General features: G+C 45.0%; 1 protein-coding gene across 3 annotated transcripts in view; it reads left to right on the top strand.

The window, feature by feature from the left end:
* LOC144528969 (melanoma receptor tyrosine-protein kinase-like) overlaps nt 1-15000 on the top strand; it is an 86832-nt gene that overhangs the window by 44192 nt on the left and 27640 nt on the right. For all 3 annotated transcript variants that reach the window (XM_078267873.1, XM_078267874.1, XM_078267875.1), the window contains 7 exons: nt 5176-5317; nt 7504-7617; nt 10921-11047; nt 11905-11978; nt 12747-12837; nt 13157-13356; nt 13861-13993. In XM_078267873.1, coding sequence (XP_078123999.1) covers nt 5176-5317; nt 7504-7617; nt 10921-11047; nt 11905-11978; nt 12747-12837; nt 13157-13356; nt 13861-13993 — 881 coding nt within the window. The remainder of the gene's footprint in view (nt 1-5175; nt 5318-7503; nt 7618-10920; nt 11048-11904; nt 11979-12746; nt 12838-13156; nt 13357-13860; nt 13994-15000) is intronic.

Genomic DNA, 15000 nt, shown 5'->3' with positions numbered 1-15000 from the left:
ACTTCGGGTCAGCGCAGGTAGGCCATTGACCCTAGAGGAAACCCAGACAGGTGTTGCTGATTTGGGAAGCAAACAGTTTTCGACTGTGCCTTTGTGCCTTGCCTTCGCGGTGAGCAATACGGTTTGTCGTTTTGGTTACATGTATTATGAGTCAACGTTATTGCCGCTGTATGATATATGGAAGTAAATAAACGGTGCACACACACACACACACAGAGAGACACACACACAGACACACACACACACACACAGAGACACACACACACACACACACACACACACACACACACACACACACACACACACACACACACAGAGAGAGACACACACACACACACACACACACACACAGAGACACACACACACACACACACACGAGACACACACACACACACACACACACACACACAGACACACACACACACACACACACACACACACACACACACAGAGACACACACACACACACACACACACACACACACACACACACACAGAGACACACACACACACACACACACAGACACACACACACACACACACACACAGAGACACACACACACACACACATACACACAGAGAGACACACACACACACACACACACACACAGAGACACACACACACACACACACACACGCACACACACACACACAGAGACACACACACACACACACACACACAGAGACCTGAGACACACACACACACACACACACACACACAGCACACACACACACACACACACACACACACACACACAGAGACACACACACACACACACACACACACAGAGAGACACACACACACACACACACAGAGACACACACACACACACACACACAGAGACACACACACACACAGCACACACAGAGACACACACACACACACACACACACAGAGACACACACACACACACACACACACACACACACACACACACACACAGAGACACACACACACACACACACACACACACAGAGACACACACACACACACACACACAGACACACACACACACACACACACACACACACAGAGACACACACACACACACACACACACACACACACACAGAGAGAGACACACACACACACACACACACACACACACACACACACACACACACAGAGAGACACACACACACACACACACACACACACACACACACACACACACACACACACACACACACACAGAGAGAGACACACAAGATACAGAGACATGTCACGAGATAATTGTGACATTGAACTCTCCGTTCGCTGTGTTCAAGCGCACTGGGCGACGTCTAAACCTAATCCGCCGTATTAGCAACCAGTACTAGACTTGGTTTAGGACTTAGTACATAAACTTTTTGAGAATGGGTCAGACTTGACCTGAGGACAACAGGAGGGATGACTGTTTGGTCTCTAAAATGTCAGGAAATGGTGAAAATGTGGATCAGTGTTTCCCAAAAAGCCCAAGATGATGTCCTCAAATGTCTTGTTTCATCCACAACTCAAAGATCTTCAGTTTCCTGTCTCAGAGGAGAGAAGAAACTAGAACGTATTCATATTTAACAAGCTGACATCACCTGTTTACCTGTTTTTACTTAATAGTTGATAACTAATCCATTCATCTTTGCAGCTCTATGTAAAATATTATAGCTTTCACTGTTTTCAATGTTTGACTTTTTTTCGTGTTTTGTCACTTTTTGTCACAGTTTTTGTGGCATTTTTTCCCGACATTTCTGTTGCTTTTTTGGCATTTTTGCAGTTTTGGTCATTACATGTACTAGTACAACCACATTATCCTGATACTGAACTGTTCTTCACTCAGATTACCCTGCTAGCCTGATATTGCCAAACCAAAATCACAAATGCGAGTTGGTCTAGAACCTGTCAGTCCCTGTTCTTCCCCTCTACCGGTTCCCTTTAGGGGGTCAGCCCTATGTTCCTACAGCATAATGGACCCACAGCCCTATGTTCCCACAGCCCAATGGTCTCACAGCCCAATGGACCCACAGCCCTATGGTCTCACAGCCCTATGGTCTCACAGTCCTATGTTCCCACAGCCCTATGTTCCTACAGCATAATGGACCCACAGCCCTATGGACCCTGGCCCCAATGGTCTCACAGCCCAATGGACCCAGCCCAATGGACCCCCCGCCCAAATGGTCTCACAGCCCTATGGACCCACAGCCCTATGGTCTCACAGCCCAATGGTCCCACAGCCCAATGGTCTCACAGCCCTATGGTCTCACAGCCCAATGGTCTCACAGCCCAATGGACCCACAGCCCTATGTTCCCACAGCCCAATGGTCCCACAGCCCAATGGACCCACAGCCCAATGGTCTCACAGCCCAATGGTCCCACAGCCCTATGTTCCCACAGCCCTATGTTCCCACAGCCCAATGATCTCACAGCCCTATGGACCCACAGCCCTATGGACCCACAGCCCAATGGACCCACAGCCCAATGGTCTCACAGCCCTATGTTCCCACATTTCTAGGACATTTACAAATTAGGTCTTGTGTTCCTATATTTCCCTTCAATTTATCCCTATCCTCCAACAACATTTTTTAGGGTTTGGGGTTAGGGTTAGGGCGATAAAATCTGATACAAAATTATAAAAAAAGGTAATGTGGGCTGGGGATCTCATCGCTGCTTTTTGCAGATGATGTGGTCCTGATGGCATCATCGGCCTGTGACCTTCAGCACTCACTGGATCGGTTCGCAGCCGAGTGTGAAGCGGCTGGGATGAGGATCAGCACCTCTAAATCAGAGGCCATGGTTCTCAGCAGGAAACCGATGGAGTGCCTTCTCCAGGTAGGGAATGAGTCCTTACCCCAAGTGAAGGAGTTCAAGTACCTTGGGGTCTTGTTCGCGAGTGAGGGGACAATGGAGCGGGAGATTGGTCGGAGAATCGGCACAGCAGGTGCGGTATTACATTCAATTTATCGCACCGTTGTGACGAAAAGAGAGCTGAGCCAGAAGGCAAAGCTCTTAATCTACCGGTCAGTTTTTGTTCCTACCCTCACCTATGGTCATGAAGGCTGGGTCATGACCGAAAGAACAAGATCCGGGGTACAAGCGGCCGAAATGGGTTTCCTCAGGAGGGTAGCTGGCGTCTCCCTTAGAGATAGGGTGAGAAGCTCAGTTATCCGTGAGGAGCTCGGAGTAGAGCCGCTGCTCCTTCACGTCGAAAGGAGCCAGTTGAGGTGGTTCGGGCATCTGGTAAGGATGCCCCCTGGGCGCCTCCCTAGGGAGGTGTTCCAGGCACGTCCAGCTGGGAGGAGGTCTCGGGGAAGACCCAGGACTAGGTGGAGGGACGTCCAGCTGGGAGGAGGTCTCGGGGAAGACCCAGGACTAGGTGGAGGCACGTCCAGCTGGGAGGAGGCCTTGGGGAAGACCAGGACTAGGTGGAGGGATTATATCCCTGGGAACGCCTCGGGATCCCCCAGTCGGAGGTGGTTAATGTGGCTCAGGGAAAGGGAAGTTTGGGGTCCCCTGCTGGAGCTGCTACCCCCGCGACCCGATACCAGATAAGCGGACGAAGATGGATGGCTGGATGGTAACATAGGGCCTAATTTTGAATTAAATCGTAGAAAATAAAGCTATTAGGGCTGTCAAACTTAATGCGTTAACGAGTTACCTCAGATTCCTTTTAACGCCTCTGATTTTTGAAACACAACGTACACTCCGTAGTTTGTGAAATCAGGAAGCGATGCAGCAGAATTGTTGTGGTTGTCTAGCAGAAACAAAGCTCTTTGAGCAGAGATGGAGAAAGAGAAAAGGGTCTTATTAGGGCCAATTGGTGCATCTGAACAGTTAGACACCCCCGCCCCCCCCTGGCCCTGATTGGTGCATCTGAGCGGTGGGTTTCTCTCTCCAGGCTGTAGGTGGAGCCAGAGGAGCTGATTATTTTAATGACCTGCTTCCTGTAGTTCTACTGGAACATCGGGTCAGTTTCAGCAGATATGACAGACAGGTAGATTAATAAGTCTCACCTACTGCACCTTTAATCACTGGAAGAAATATCCCCTTTAACTCTCGTGTTTTCTTCTCGTCAACTTTTTGTTTTTCTGAGTCAACATTTTAAATGAAAAACTTTTATCAATGTTTTGGTCGTCATTTTCGACACTTTTGTGGCTTCCCCCGATGTTTTTGTCACTTTTTCAACGTTTGTTGACTTTTTCTGAGCCTTTTGAAGTTTTTTTCCCAAATTTTTAAAGTTTTATTTTTTTACATTTGACACTTATTTTAATTTTTTTACATTGTTTTTAAAAAAATTTCACTATTTTTTTTTACATTTTTTGTCGCTTTTTTTTACATTTTTGACACTTTACATTTTTGACACTTTTTTTTGTGTCTACACTCACACATACACTCACGCTTTTTACATTTTTGTCAGTTTTTTTTTTTGTTTACATTTTTGTCAGTTTTTTTTTGTTTACATTTTTGACAGTTTTTTTTACATTTTTGTCAGTTTTTTTACATTTTTGACACTTTTTTTTAACATTTTGACACTTTTTTTTACATTTTTGTCACTTTTTTTTAACATTTTTGTCACTTTTTTTTTACATTTTTGACACTTTTTTTTTTTTTTTACATTTTTGACAGTTTTTTTTGTGTCTACACTCACACATACACTCACGCTAATTGTACTCTGACTCTTTACTATCTCAGCATTCATACAGACTGTCTATTCTTGCATATTGTCTTATTACTGATATACATCACTACCTAGACCACCATTTGCACTAACTGTATATTGTCTCTTCTCTACATTCAGCATTTATCTAGACTGTCTATTCATATACATTGTGTTACAACTGATCTACTTCACTAACTAGACCACTAGACTAACTGTTTACTGACTCTTTACACCATCTCAGCAGTGATATAGACTCTCTGTTCATGTATATTGCATATCCATCGACTTACTTACACCTCACTATGTGCCGGCATTTGTAATTGCCCACTTATTCTGCACTTTATATATTGTATTCTGTGTTCTTGTACTGTATTGAATGTGAAACTACTTGTTGTCTTGCACGCCTACGCTTGTCTTGGCCAGGTCGCCGTTGCAAATGAGAACCTGTTCTCAACGGCCTACCTGGTTAAATAAAAAAAAAACAAAAAAAACACACATTTAAAAGCCTGTCTTTCTGTCTCTCTGTCTCTGCACTTGTCCTCCAGGCCTGCAGGGATTTTAATGACGACGGGACGTGTAAAGACGCTTGTCCACCTCAGACTCTCTACGACCCAAAAACCCACCAGGTGGTCAGCAACCCCAATGCCAAGTTTACCTTCGGGGCGACCTGTGTCAAAGCCTGCCCATGTATGGACTTTACTCTCAACCCTGTCATTCATTCTGAAGAGAGAGATTAACCCTTGTGTTGTCTTCTGGGTCAAAACTGAAAATCAACACTTTCTGACATTTTGGTCTCTTTTTTTCGACACTTTTGGCGGCTTTTCAATGTTTTTTTTAACGTTTAACACTTCTTTTCACTGCCATGTATAAACGCCAATAACACCAACTTACTACCACTATAGTTTTACACTTATTTTTGGAATTCAAGGACAATTAAAAACCTAATTTATAGGAAACTATACCTGATTCTTGAGTTAAAGAAGCAGAAATTATGAATTATTTAGACTAATATTGAAGGAAGGATAATCACAGAAGGGTCAACGTTCAGCGAGGATACTGTTCCGAAACATTTCAATGAAAGTAGAGATATGATCTTTCAACAGTTTCTCACCCCCATCTCGTAAAATATGGACGCTTGGTCAGGTGCCTTTGTCGTTCTTATTGACGTTAAAAGTCTCCTTTAGCGCTATAAGTAAACGTTCTTGGTCGGGACTATTGACGTCCCTTTAGTGCTATAAGTAAACGTGCTTGGTCGGGACTATTGCCGTCCCTTTAGCGCTATAAGTAAACGTTCTTGGTCGGGACTATTGCCGTCCCTTTAGTGCTATAAGTAAATGTGCTTGGTCGGGACTATTGACGTCCCTTTAGCGCTATAAGTAAACGTGGTCGGGACTATTGCCGTCCCTTTAGCGCGTTAAGTAAACGTGCTTGGTCGGGACTATTGACGTCCCTTTAGCGCTATAAGTAAACGTGCTTGGTCGGGACTATTGACGTCCCTTTAGCGCTATAAGTAAACGTGCTTGGTCGGGACTATTGACGTCTCTTTAGAGCTATGAGTAAACGCGCTTGGTCGGGACTATTGTCATCCTTTTGCTCTCCTGGGTGAAAGTCCTGTGTTTGACCCATCCACCCCCCCAACCAACCTCCTTACATACTCCTCTCTAAATCCTCTCTAACTGCTGCTCTCCCCGGTGCGTTACACAAACACGCTGAAAGACGCCTTTTTCATCGCATCAGACGCTGACAGACACTGTCCAAACGTCCTGATTTTACCAGTTCAGAGTGAGAACAGAGGGTTGGTCTTTTGATGCACTTGCGAAGCACATTGTGTGGGATCATCCATCCATGTTATTTTTGGGTGATTAAAATTAGGCATAGTTAAAAAGAAACCCATATTTCTGAGATAGACATTTTGAGAATGGGTCAAATTTGACCCAAAGACAACACAAGGTTTACGTTGCTAAATTGCATATATCTGTACATGTTGTTCATACGTTGTTCATATTACATAGCCATATTTATTCTGCTCTTATAAGGTAACTGCTAATACACTGCACATATTTATATTTAATGTATATTACTCTAAACCACCTTCTGTAAACCAGCTGTACACTACTGTCTACACTGCACTATATCTCTTGTCCTGTCTATACTTGTACAGTCAGGTCCATAAATATTGGGACATCGACACAATTCTAATCTTTTTGGCTCTATACACCACCACAATGGAGTTTAAAAAGTGGGAGGCACATATACAAACTGTTGTAATTCCTACACCGTTCACCTGATTTGGATGTAAATACCCTCAAATTAAAGCTGAAAGTCTGCAGTTAAAGCACATCTTGTTCTTTTCATTTCAACTCCATTGTGGTGGTGTATAGAGCCAAAAAGATTAGAATTGTGTCGATGTCCCAATATTTATGGACCTGACTGTATATCACGTTGCACTTTTCTGCTCTTTTTGCACTTCTGGTTGGACGCAAACTGCATGTCGTTGTCTTTGTACTTGTACTCTGTACAATGACAATAAAGTATAATCTAATCTAAAAATAAATAATGCCACTATGAGGGCTGCCACCGCCCCCTACAGGCTGCAGGGTTTATTATGGCCACAACATGAACGTGTCGGACAGAACAAACGGGTCAGACAGTTAACGGGGAAACTAACGTTTTACACCTCAGCGTGTTTTGGGAAAGTAGTCGTGCATTGTTATTTTTACTGTGAAGGATTGAAGAAGAATGTGGACTAAAAAGATTATTTCTCTGGTTCTGCTGCATCGACAGTGGTATACTGTAAGAGTGCAACAATTAATCGGTAGAGGGCTCCTTTAAGTTTTGGTAGAAATTAATAAATGCTTTTTGCTTGCTTTTAGATAACTACGTGGTGACAGATGGATCCTGTGTTCGTACCTGCGGCGCTGGGATGTATGAGGTGGAAGAGAACGGAGTCCAACGCTGCAAAGCATGCGACGGTCCCTGTCCTAAAGGTAGGTAGAGAGAGACAGACAGACAGATACATACATAGACACAGATAGATAGACACATAGACACAGACAGGCAGAGAGAGAGAGAGAGCGAGAGAGACACAGACAGAGAGAGTGAGAGATAGACAGACATACAGAGACAGACAGACAGACAGACAGAGAGAGACAGACAGAGAGAGAGACAGACAGAGACGGAGATACAGACAGAGAAAGAGACGGACAGGGTGTTTCTCAAAATCAAGGAAGGATCCTCCGAAGCCTGAATTTGGAGGATGCTACGTCATCGAAGTCCGTCGAAGGGCTGTTACAATGTCGAAGGATCCTCCGAATTCCACCAAGGACTGATGCTGCGTTCCAGACACAATGTTTAGCCCGTAAGTTACGACTTCAAGTCGCGACTCACGACTTGGTAGCGTTCCAGGCAAAGCCACGACAACGTTAGCTAGCGGCTACCTAATGTTGACGTTAGCTAGTGCTAGCTGATACTAGCGATTTCCAGTCGGCGACATATTTTGGGCTTCATTTAATAAACATAACCTGTAGTAGTACACAATCGTATGTGTATTGTTTTGATTACAATGTGCAGAATTACTTTACGTTGTCTATTTATGTCTATTTATGTCTATTCCTCACCGTTAATCACCGGCGTCTGTACAGCATCAACAGGGGGCGCCATTGTTGTTTATGTGTGTGTGACGATAGAAACTGTAACTGGGAGTACAACCATCTGGTACCAGTTCACGGGGAGTAAGTTACGGGGTTGACTGCCGTTCCGGGGCGCTTTCACGGGAAGAAGGTCATGAAAACACGAGTTACGGGTTCCTGGAATGCAGCATTAGTCCTTCCTTCAGAGAATTTCCAAAGATGCATGTGTATCCTTCGCGCTCCCAAATCACCCACAATCCTATGCGCGCTTTGCCGGCTCGCTAAAAAAAAAATACAACGGCAGACGTAAGCGGAGTTGAAGCGACATCGCTGACGGCGCAATAAGTATCTTTAGTGTTAATACAACACGGCTGACAGGTTAGACTCTCTCTGTTAATACAACACAGCTGACAGGTTAGACTCTCTCTGTTAATACAACACAGCTGACAGGTTAGACTCTCCCTGTTAATACAACACAGCTGACAGGTTAGACTCTCTGTTAATACAACACAGCTGACAGGTTAGACTCTCCCTGTTAATACAACACAGCTGACAGGTTAGACTCTCCCTGTTAATACAACACAGCTGACAGGTTAGTCTCTCCCTGTTAATACAACACAGCTGACAGGTTATACTCTCCCTGTTAATACAACACAGCTGACAGGTTAGACTCTCTCTGTTAATACAACACAGCTGACGGGTTAGACTCTCCCTGTTAATACAACACAGCTGACAGGTTAGACTCTCTCTGTTAATACAACACAGCTGACAGGTTAGACTCTCTCTGTTAATACAACACAGCTGACAGGTTAGACTCTCTCTGTTAATACAACACAGCTGACAGGTTAGACTCTCTCTGTTAATACAACACAGCTGACAGGTTAGACTCTCTCTGTTAATACACGTGCTAGAAAGAGGTTTGCTAATGTTTTAAAGACCACGCCAAAATATTCACTCTGACATTCTGGTTCTGCTTCAGATGCCGTCAAGCGGGATCTCCGATCGTAATCAGTCCTTCACTGACCAATCAGCATTCATTAGGAGAATGCTAGCGTGTTATGGGCAACAACGACTCAACCTGTAAGAAATCGAAGGGACACAAGTACTCGTTCATTCAACTTTTGACCTATAATCCACGTTGAATTTGTAGAAACTACAATCAGATCAGAGATTTCTCAACGACAATCAGGCGAAAGAGACAAATGTAGCCGTCTAGCTCCATAGAGTCCCATTCATTTAGCATCTCGCTCCATAGACTCCCATTCATTTAGCCTCTAGCTCCACAGACTCCCATTCATTTAGCATCTAGCTCCATAGAGTCCCATTCATTTAGCATCTAGCTCCATAGACTCCCATTCATTTAGCCTCTAGCTCCATAGACTTCCATTCATTTAGCATCTAGCTCCATAGAGTCCCATTCATTTAGCACTGGACCGTGATCACCCCCAGTGGAACTCTGGTGGAACTGCAACCAAATTTGGTACAATGGGGCTGAATAGGGAGTGGAACGGCTTTCCGTAGACGGACTGATATCATACTGCCTGTGGTAGCTCATTAGCTGGTAGGTTTACCTTGTAGTTGCTGATCATATTTTGCACCACATTTGTTTGAAAGCTAGAAGCTACTGGACAATGAGCTAATGCTACATGTATGCAGTAAACTATAAGCTAATGTAAACTGGTACTGTAAGCTTAATGTAATTAATTAATGCAATTCTCCTTACCGGTAAGTGTTATGACTACTACAAACATGAACTCCCACGAGTTTTTAATTCATTGACATGGGATAAATAAGAGAAAACGACTATTGCTTACATTATAGCCTATCAGTGTTGGTCACGTTACCTACCTTCGCATGTTGCGGGCAAAGCTGCCGACAGAATATTCTCCTCCTGCAAGCAGACTGACGCTGATTCACCTTCTTCATCTCAACAAAAACATTGAACAGCACAGTTCACAGTTCCACATCCATTTAGTCCAGTGTTTTGAAATGCAGCGCGGAAGTGAAGGAAACATTTCAACATGACGCAAGCATGCAATGACGTGCACTTGCTAACCTGTTCCATTAATGTGTTCTCCGAATTAGAGGATGGATACCCGACCGGGACCCGGCGGTACACGACGGGCCATGCCGGGTTCGGACAGATATTTACAAATGCTGGTCGGGTTTGGGTCCGGCTCGGTCACATCAGCTCGATAAGGCATTGAACATTTTAAAACAACTTATTATGTAGGTAGCCAATGGGGCGGTTTCACTTGATGCAAAGGTTCGTTAACGGATGTTAGGGTTCTTTTAATCACAAAAGAACCCTAACATCCGTCTTCCTGTGTGCGGAAATGTGTTTATGTAGCTGTGACAACGAAACACGTGCATATTAGGCTACATGTGGCAGTGCAACGATGGAAGACGTTAAAAAGAAGTTGGCCTCAGGAGATTTTTAAACCACCGAAAAGGAAGGAAAGTCCAGGGTTGGGTTCGCGGGCTCGGGCAGAAAAATGCGGGCCCGATCCGCACTCTACTCCGAATGCTAAGGAGGAGCCTGGCCTAGCCTCTGAAGGACCTGACTTGGAAGGACCAGTCCTACCAAGGAAGGATCCTTGACTTTGAGAAACGGCTAGAGACAGAGAGAGACAGACTATAAAACCCTTTTCTCTCCTCCAGTCTGTGATGGAGTCGGGGTCGGCGCTCTGATTAAGACGATGGCCGTGAACGCCTCCAACATCGAGTCCTTCAGGAACTGCACCAAGATCAACGGGGACGTGTCCCTCATCGGGACGTCCTTCACCGGGTGAGACGCTCCCCAGGGGGCCGCTGGCTTTTAATATTCACACTTTTTTCATCAATATTACGACGTCAGCACCGAAAACGTCAAAAAGTGTCGACAAAAACTTTTAACAAAAGCGGCAAAATAAGTGTTGATTTTTAACACTGACCAGGGAGGACAGCTCAAGTGTTAAAGAAGACTTGAGACTAGCGATTGAAAACATAAACTCATTATGAAAACCTCAATCAAGAGAGAAGGAGGCTCATTTTCTCACTTCTTTTGCAAATGCACGTTTCGCCCCCCTGCTGGAAATCAGAGAGAATGCAGGTTTAAGGCATTTGCATCACTTGTCATCTGTCATACTGATCATATTATCCATTACTGCATGGTTTTATATATTCATGACTTTATATGTATTTACTTTGATACTATACGATATTTACTATATTATTTAATATTAATTATCTTAAAAGACAATCGTAGCTTCTCCTGCCTCCGTAGCACTGAGGCTGTGCCGCCCACTCCCGCTCGTGTAGCCTCCACACTTGGAAGTACCTGGCAAAGGGCCAATACCCTGAAGCAGTAAACACTAAGCAGAAAAATGAGCAGACTCAGCAAGACCGGGATTGCTGAGTCGACAAGAATTCAGTCCTCCCTCTATATGCTCAACCATAAAAACCCTGAGATTACTTTGTCTCGCTGACACACTTTCTCAGACTGCCTTGTAACTCTGTTACACTGTCTCCTTCTACTTGCAAGAAGAATAAAGAAAATACCATAGATATCTCCAGCGTCTCAGACAATCTTAATTTCCAGCTTCATCACCGAACACCAAAGAGATTTTCCACAACTAACCGCTTCTCCTTCATTGGCTGTTCCAGGGACGCGCACTATAAAATCCCGCCCATGGACCTGGCTAAACTGGAGTACTTCAGGACAGTGAAGGAAATCACAGGTGGGTCAAAGGGTCTCTTCAGGCCAAACTCTGAATGGTTTTGTCAGTTTACTAATGGAATAAGGCTTTTAAAACTTCAACTTCTGTAGCCTATGATTTTTTTACAACAACAAACTTTGAGCTAGCGCGCTACACGGTGAAAAAATCAGGTTTAGAAGAAGATGTGGACGGATCCAACAAGTCAGACCTGCTCGGTACGTTCAGGGGATGATTGTAAAGATTTACAAAAGATATGTTGAGGTCATTTCCTCTCTAATTTGGACGTTTTGGGACTGATTGGTGGGATTGCTGTGGACAAAGTACACACGGAGATACACTGGTAAGAGCCAATGAGGTTTAACCACGTATCAGCTCATTTAAATATCTCCCGTTACTGTGTTGTGTCAACAGTTAACTTCATTTAATATTGGATGAGGAGTTTTCTTTTGCTGGGGTGGAAATGTTCCACCAAAAGTTCCTTCCTGAGCAGAGCCACCGTCGCTGCGTCTGGAGCTTAGCGCTACCCAAGATGACTGTGATTGGTCTAAAGAAATGTAAACACAGAGCGTTTTATTCCTCCTATCCCAGAATACATCTGTGGTGTAGCCAGACCTTACTCCACAGCGCTGTGGAGGTAGAGCTGGCAATGTGAGACTACAGTAAGATCCAGAGACTGAAAGTCACTTTTGTAGTAGGAAGGTTGATCCTTGGTGTGTGTGTGTGTGTGTGTGTGTGTGTGTGTGTGTGTGTGTGTGTGTCCATGTGTGTGTGTGCGTGCGTGTCCTCCAGGTTTCCTGATGATCCAGTCCTGGCCGGAGAACCTGACGTCTCTGTCTGTGTTTGAGAACCTGGAGATCATCAGAGGAAGAACAACACACTCGTGAGTCAGCTGATTAAAATATTGCTCCAACGTTTTCAGAGCAGGACTTTCAGCTTTAACCAGAGTCCGCCCAACAGTTGGTGCCCTAGGCCAGATTACTGACTATTTATGACCACTCACAGAGCCCCCATCATATTAATAACTTATGTTTTTAACTTTATTCAAGTCTTCATGTTGTCCTTTTCATTGTTGGAGCGTGTATTGCAAGACAAATTTCCGTGCCTACGGATAATAAAGTGTTATTTTAGCAGAGAACATCATACCCTCTGGTTGGTATCTAAACGTTAATTGTGTATTTTGTTGAATGTGTCCGGTCCAGGCATTACAGTCTGGCCGTGGTACAGGCCAAGCACCTGCGCTGGCTGGGTCTGCGCTCTCTGAAAGAGGTGAGCGCCGGCTTGGTGATCCTGAAGGACAACTCTGAGCTGTGCTACACGTGGCCCGACCAGTGGACACGCCTCTTCAGATCCAGAGACCAGGCGGTCAGCATGCGCCAAAATGCTTCCCCGGACGTCTGCGGTGAGTTCCTGCGCTGCGTTTGGGGCCGTTATCGCTGTCACTGCTAATGCTACGTGTCCATATATGGGATCGCCCCGCTCCCCAGCATTGCACGCTAGCTGGCTCGCCAACAGTTTCTCTTCACTGACCAATGACAAGCTAAGGAAACCCTCCGCCCTCCTACAACCACGATGGCTGCAGCTGATTGGACGAATGCGACATGACGAATATGATCTCGTATTTTAAAACGGGTCACCGTAACGTGTTTCTGAAAACATTTGAAGAGAGAAATAGGCCGTGCAGTTGATGAATCTGTCTTCATTTCAGATCTACAAAGGTCAGTTTAAAAGATTTCTGTCAGATTTTGAGACGCCACACTTCTCCAAAGTCCCTGTGACGCTCCCAGAATGCATTGCACGGCTGCTTCCATAGAAATGAATGGGAAGTGTTGAAATGAAGCTGACAATGGACACAGCACTAGTGAAGTTAACGAAATAAGAAGATCTTGTTGTCTCGCTCACACAGAACAGCAGAATCGAACCTGTGACCTGGAGTGCACGGACGAGGGCTGCTGGGGTCCGGGTCCCACCATGTGCGTCGCCTGTCGGCATTTCAACAGCAGGGGGCGCTGTGTGGCGCTCTGCAACCTGCTGCAGGGGTGAGAGAGACAACTGTAGTGAAAGTACACTTAAAGAGTACTTACAGACTTTATACACTTTTTAATTTACACAAAATAATCAACAAACTGGTCCAGTATTGAGCTAGAATGCTGTAACCGGTAGGGGTGTACGAAAAAAATCGATATACTTGAGTATCGCGATGTTTTATTTAACAATACTATATCGATTTTCAAAAACGCAATATCGATTTTTTATTTATTTTATTTTTTAGTTTACGTACAGAAATATTCATGTAAGACAGTGGTTCACATTTATGTTGTGTTTAAACCCCCTACCGCTAGATGGCTATGCTGAGACGCACCACTAGTGTCCTCGCCTAGCAGTCCCTAACAGTCCCTGACAGTCCCTGACAGTCCCTGACAGTCCCTAACAGTCCCTAACAGTCCCTGACAGTGCCTAACAGTCCCTAGCAGTGTCTAGCAGTGCCTAGCAGTGCCTAGCAGTGCCTAGCAGTGCCTGACAGTGCCTGACAGTCCCTGACAGTGCCTAGCAGTGTCTAGCAGTGCCTGACAGTGCCTGACAGTGCCTGACAGTCCCTGACAGTCCCTGGTAGTCCCTGGCAGTCCCTGGCAGTCCCTGGCAGTCCCTAGCAGTGCCTAGCAGTGCCTAGCAGTCCCTAACAGTCCCTAACAGTCCCTGACAGTGCCTGACAGTCCCTGACAGTGCCTAGCAGTGTCTAGCAGTGTCTAGCAGTGCCTAGCAGTGTCTATGAATCGTGATACGTGTCCTATCACCAGATTCTTGCCAATACACAGCCCTAGTAACCAGCAGCCGTGAACCGGGCTGTAATGTTACCCTACAGGACAAATAATCAGCATCAGTTTCCGTCCACTAAAAGTTCTGTTTCTGCTGCTGACAGACTCAGATTATTATTCTAAGTGTCTGACAACATTATGGGATGGATCCCTACAGAGACAGACCTTTTAGTTAAAGAGTAAGATCCTTTTAGTTTAACATGAAACAGCCCCGAAATCACCATCACCAA

The sequence above is a fragment of the Sander vitreus genome, chromosome 14, assembly GCF_031162955.1.
Source record: "Sander vitreus isolate 19-12246 chromosome 14, sanVit1, whole genome shotgun sequence".
Taxonomy (NCBI): Eukaryota; Metazoa; Chordata; class Actinopteri; order Perciformes; family Percidae; genus Sander; species Sander vitreus.
This window is presented reverse-complemented; position numbering and strand designations above follow the sequence as displayed.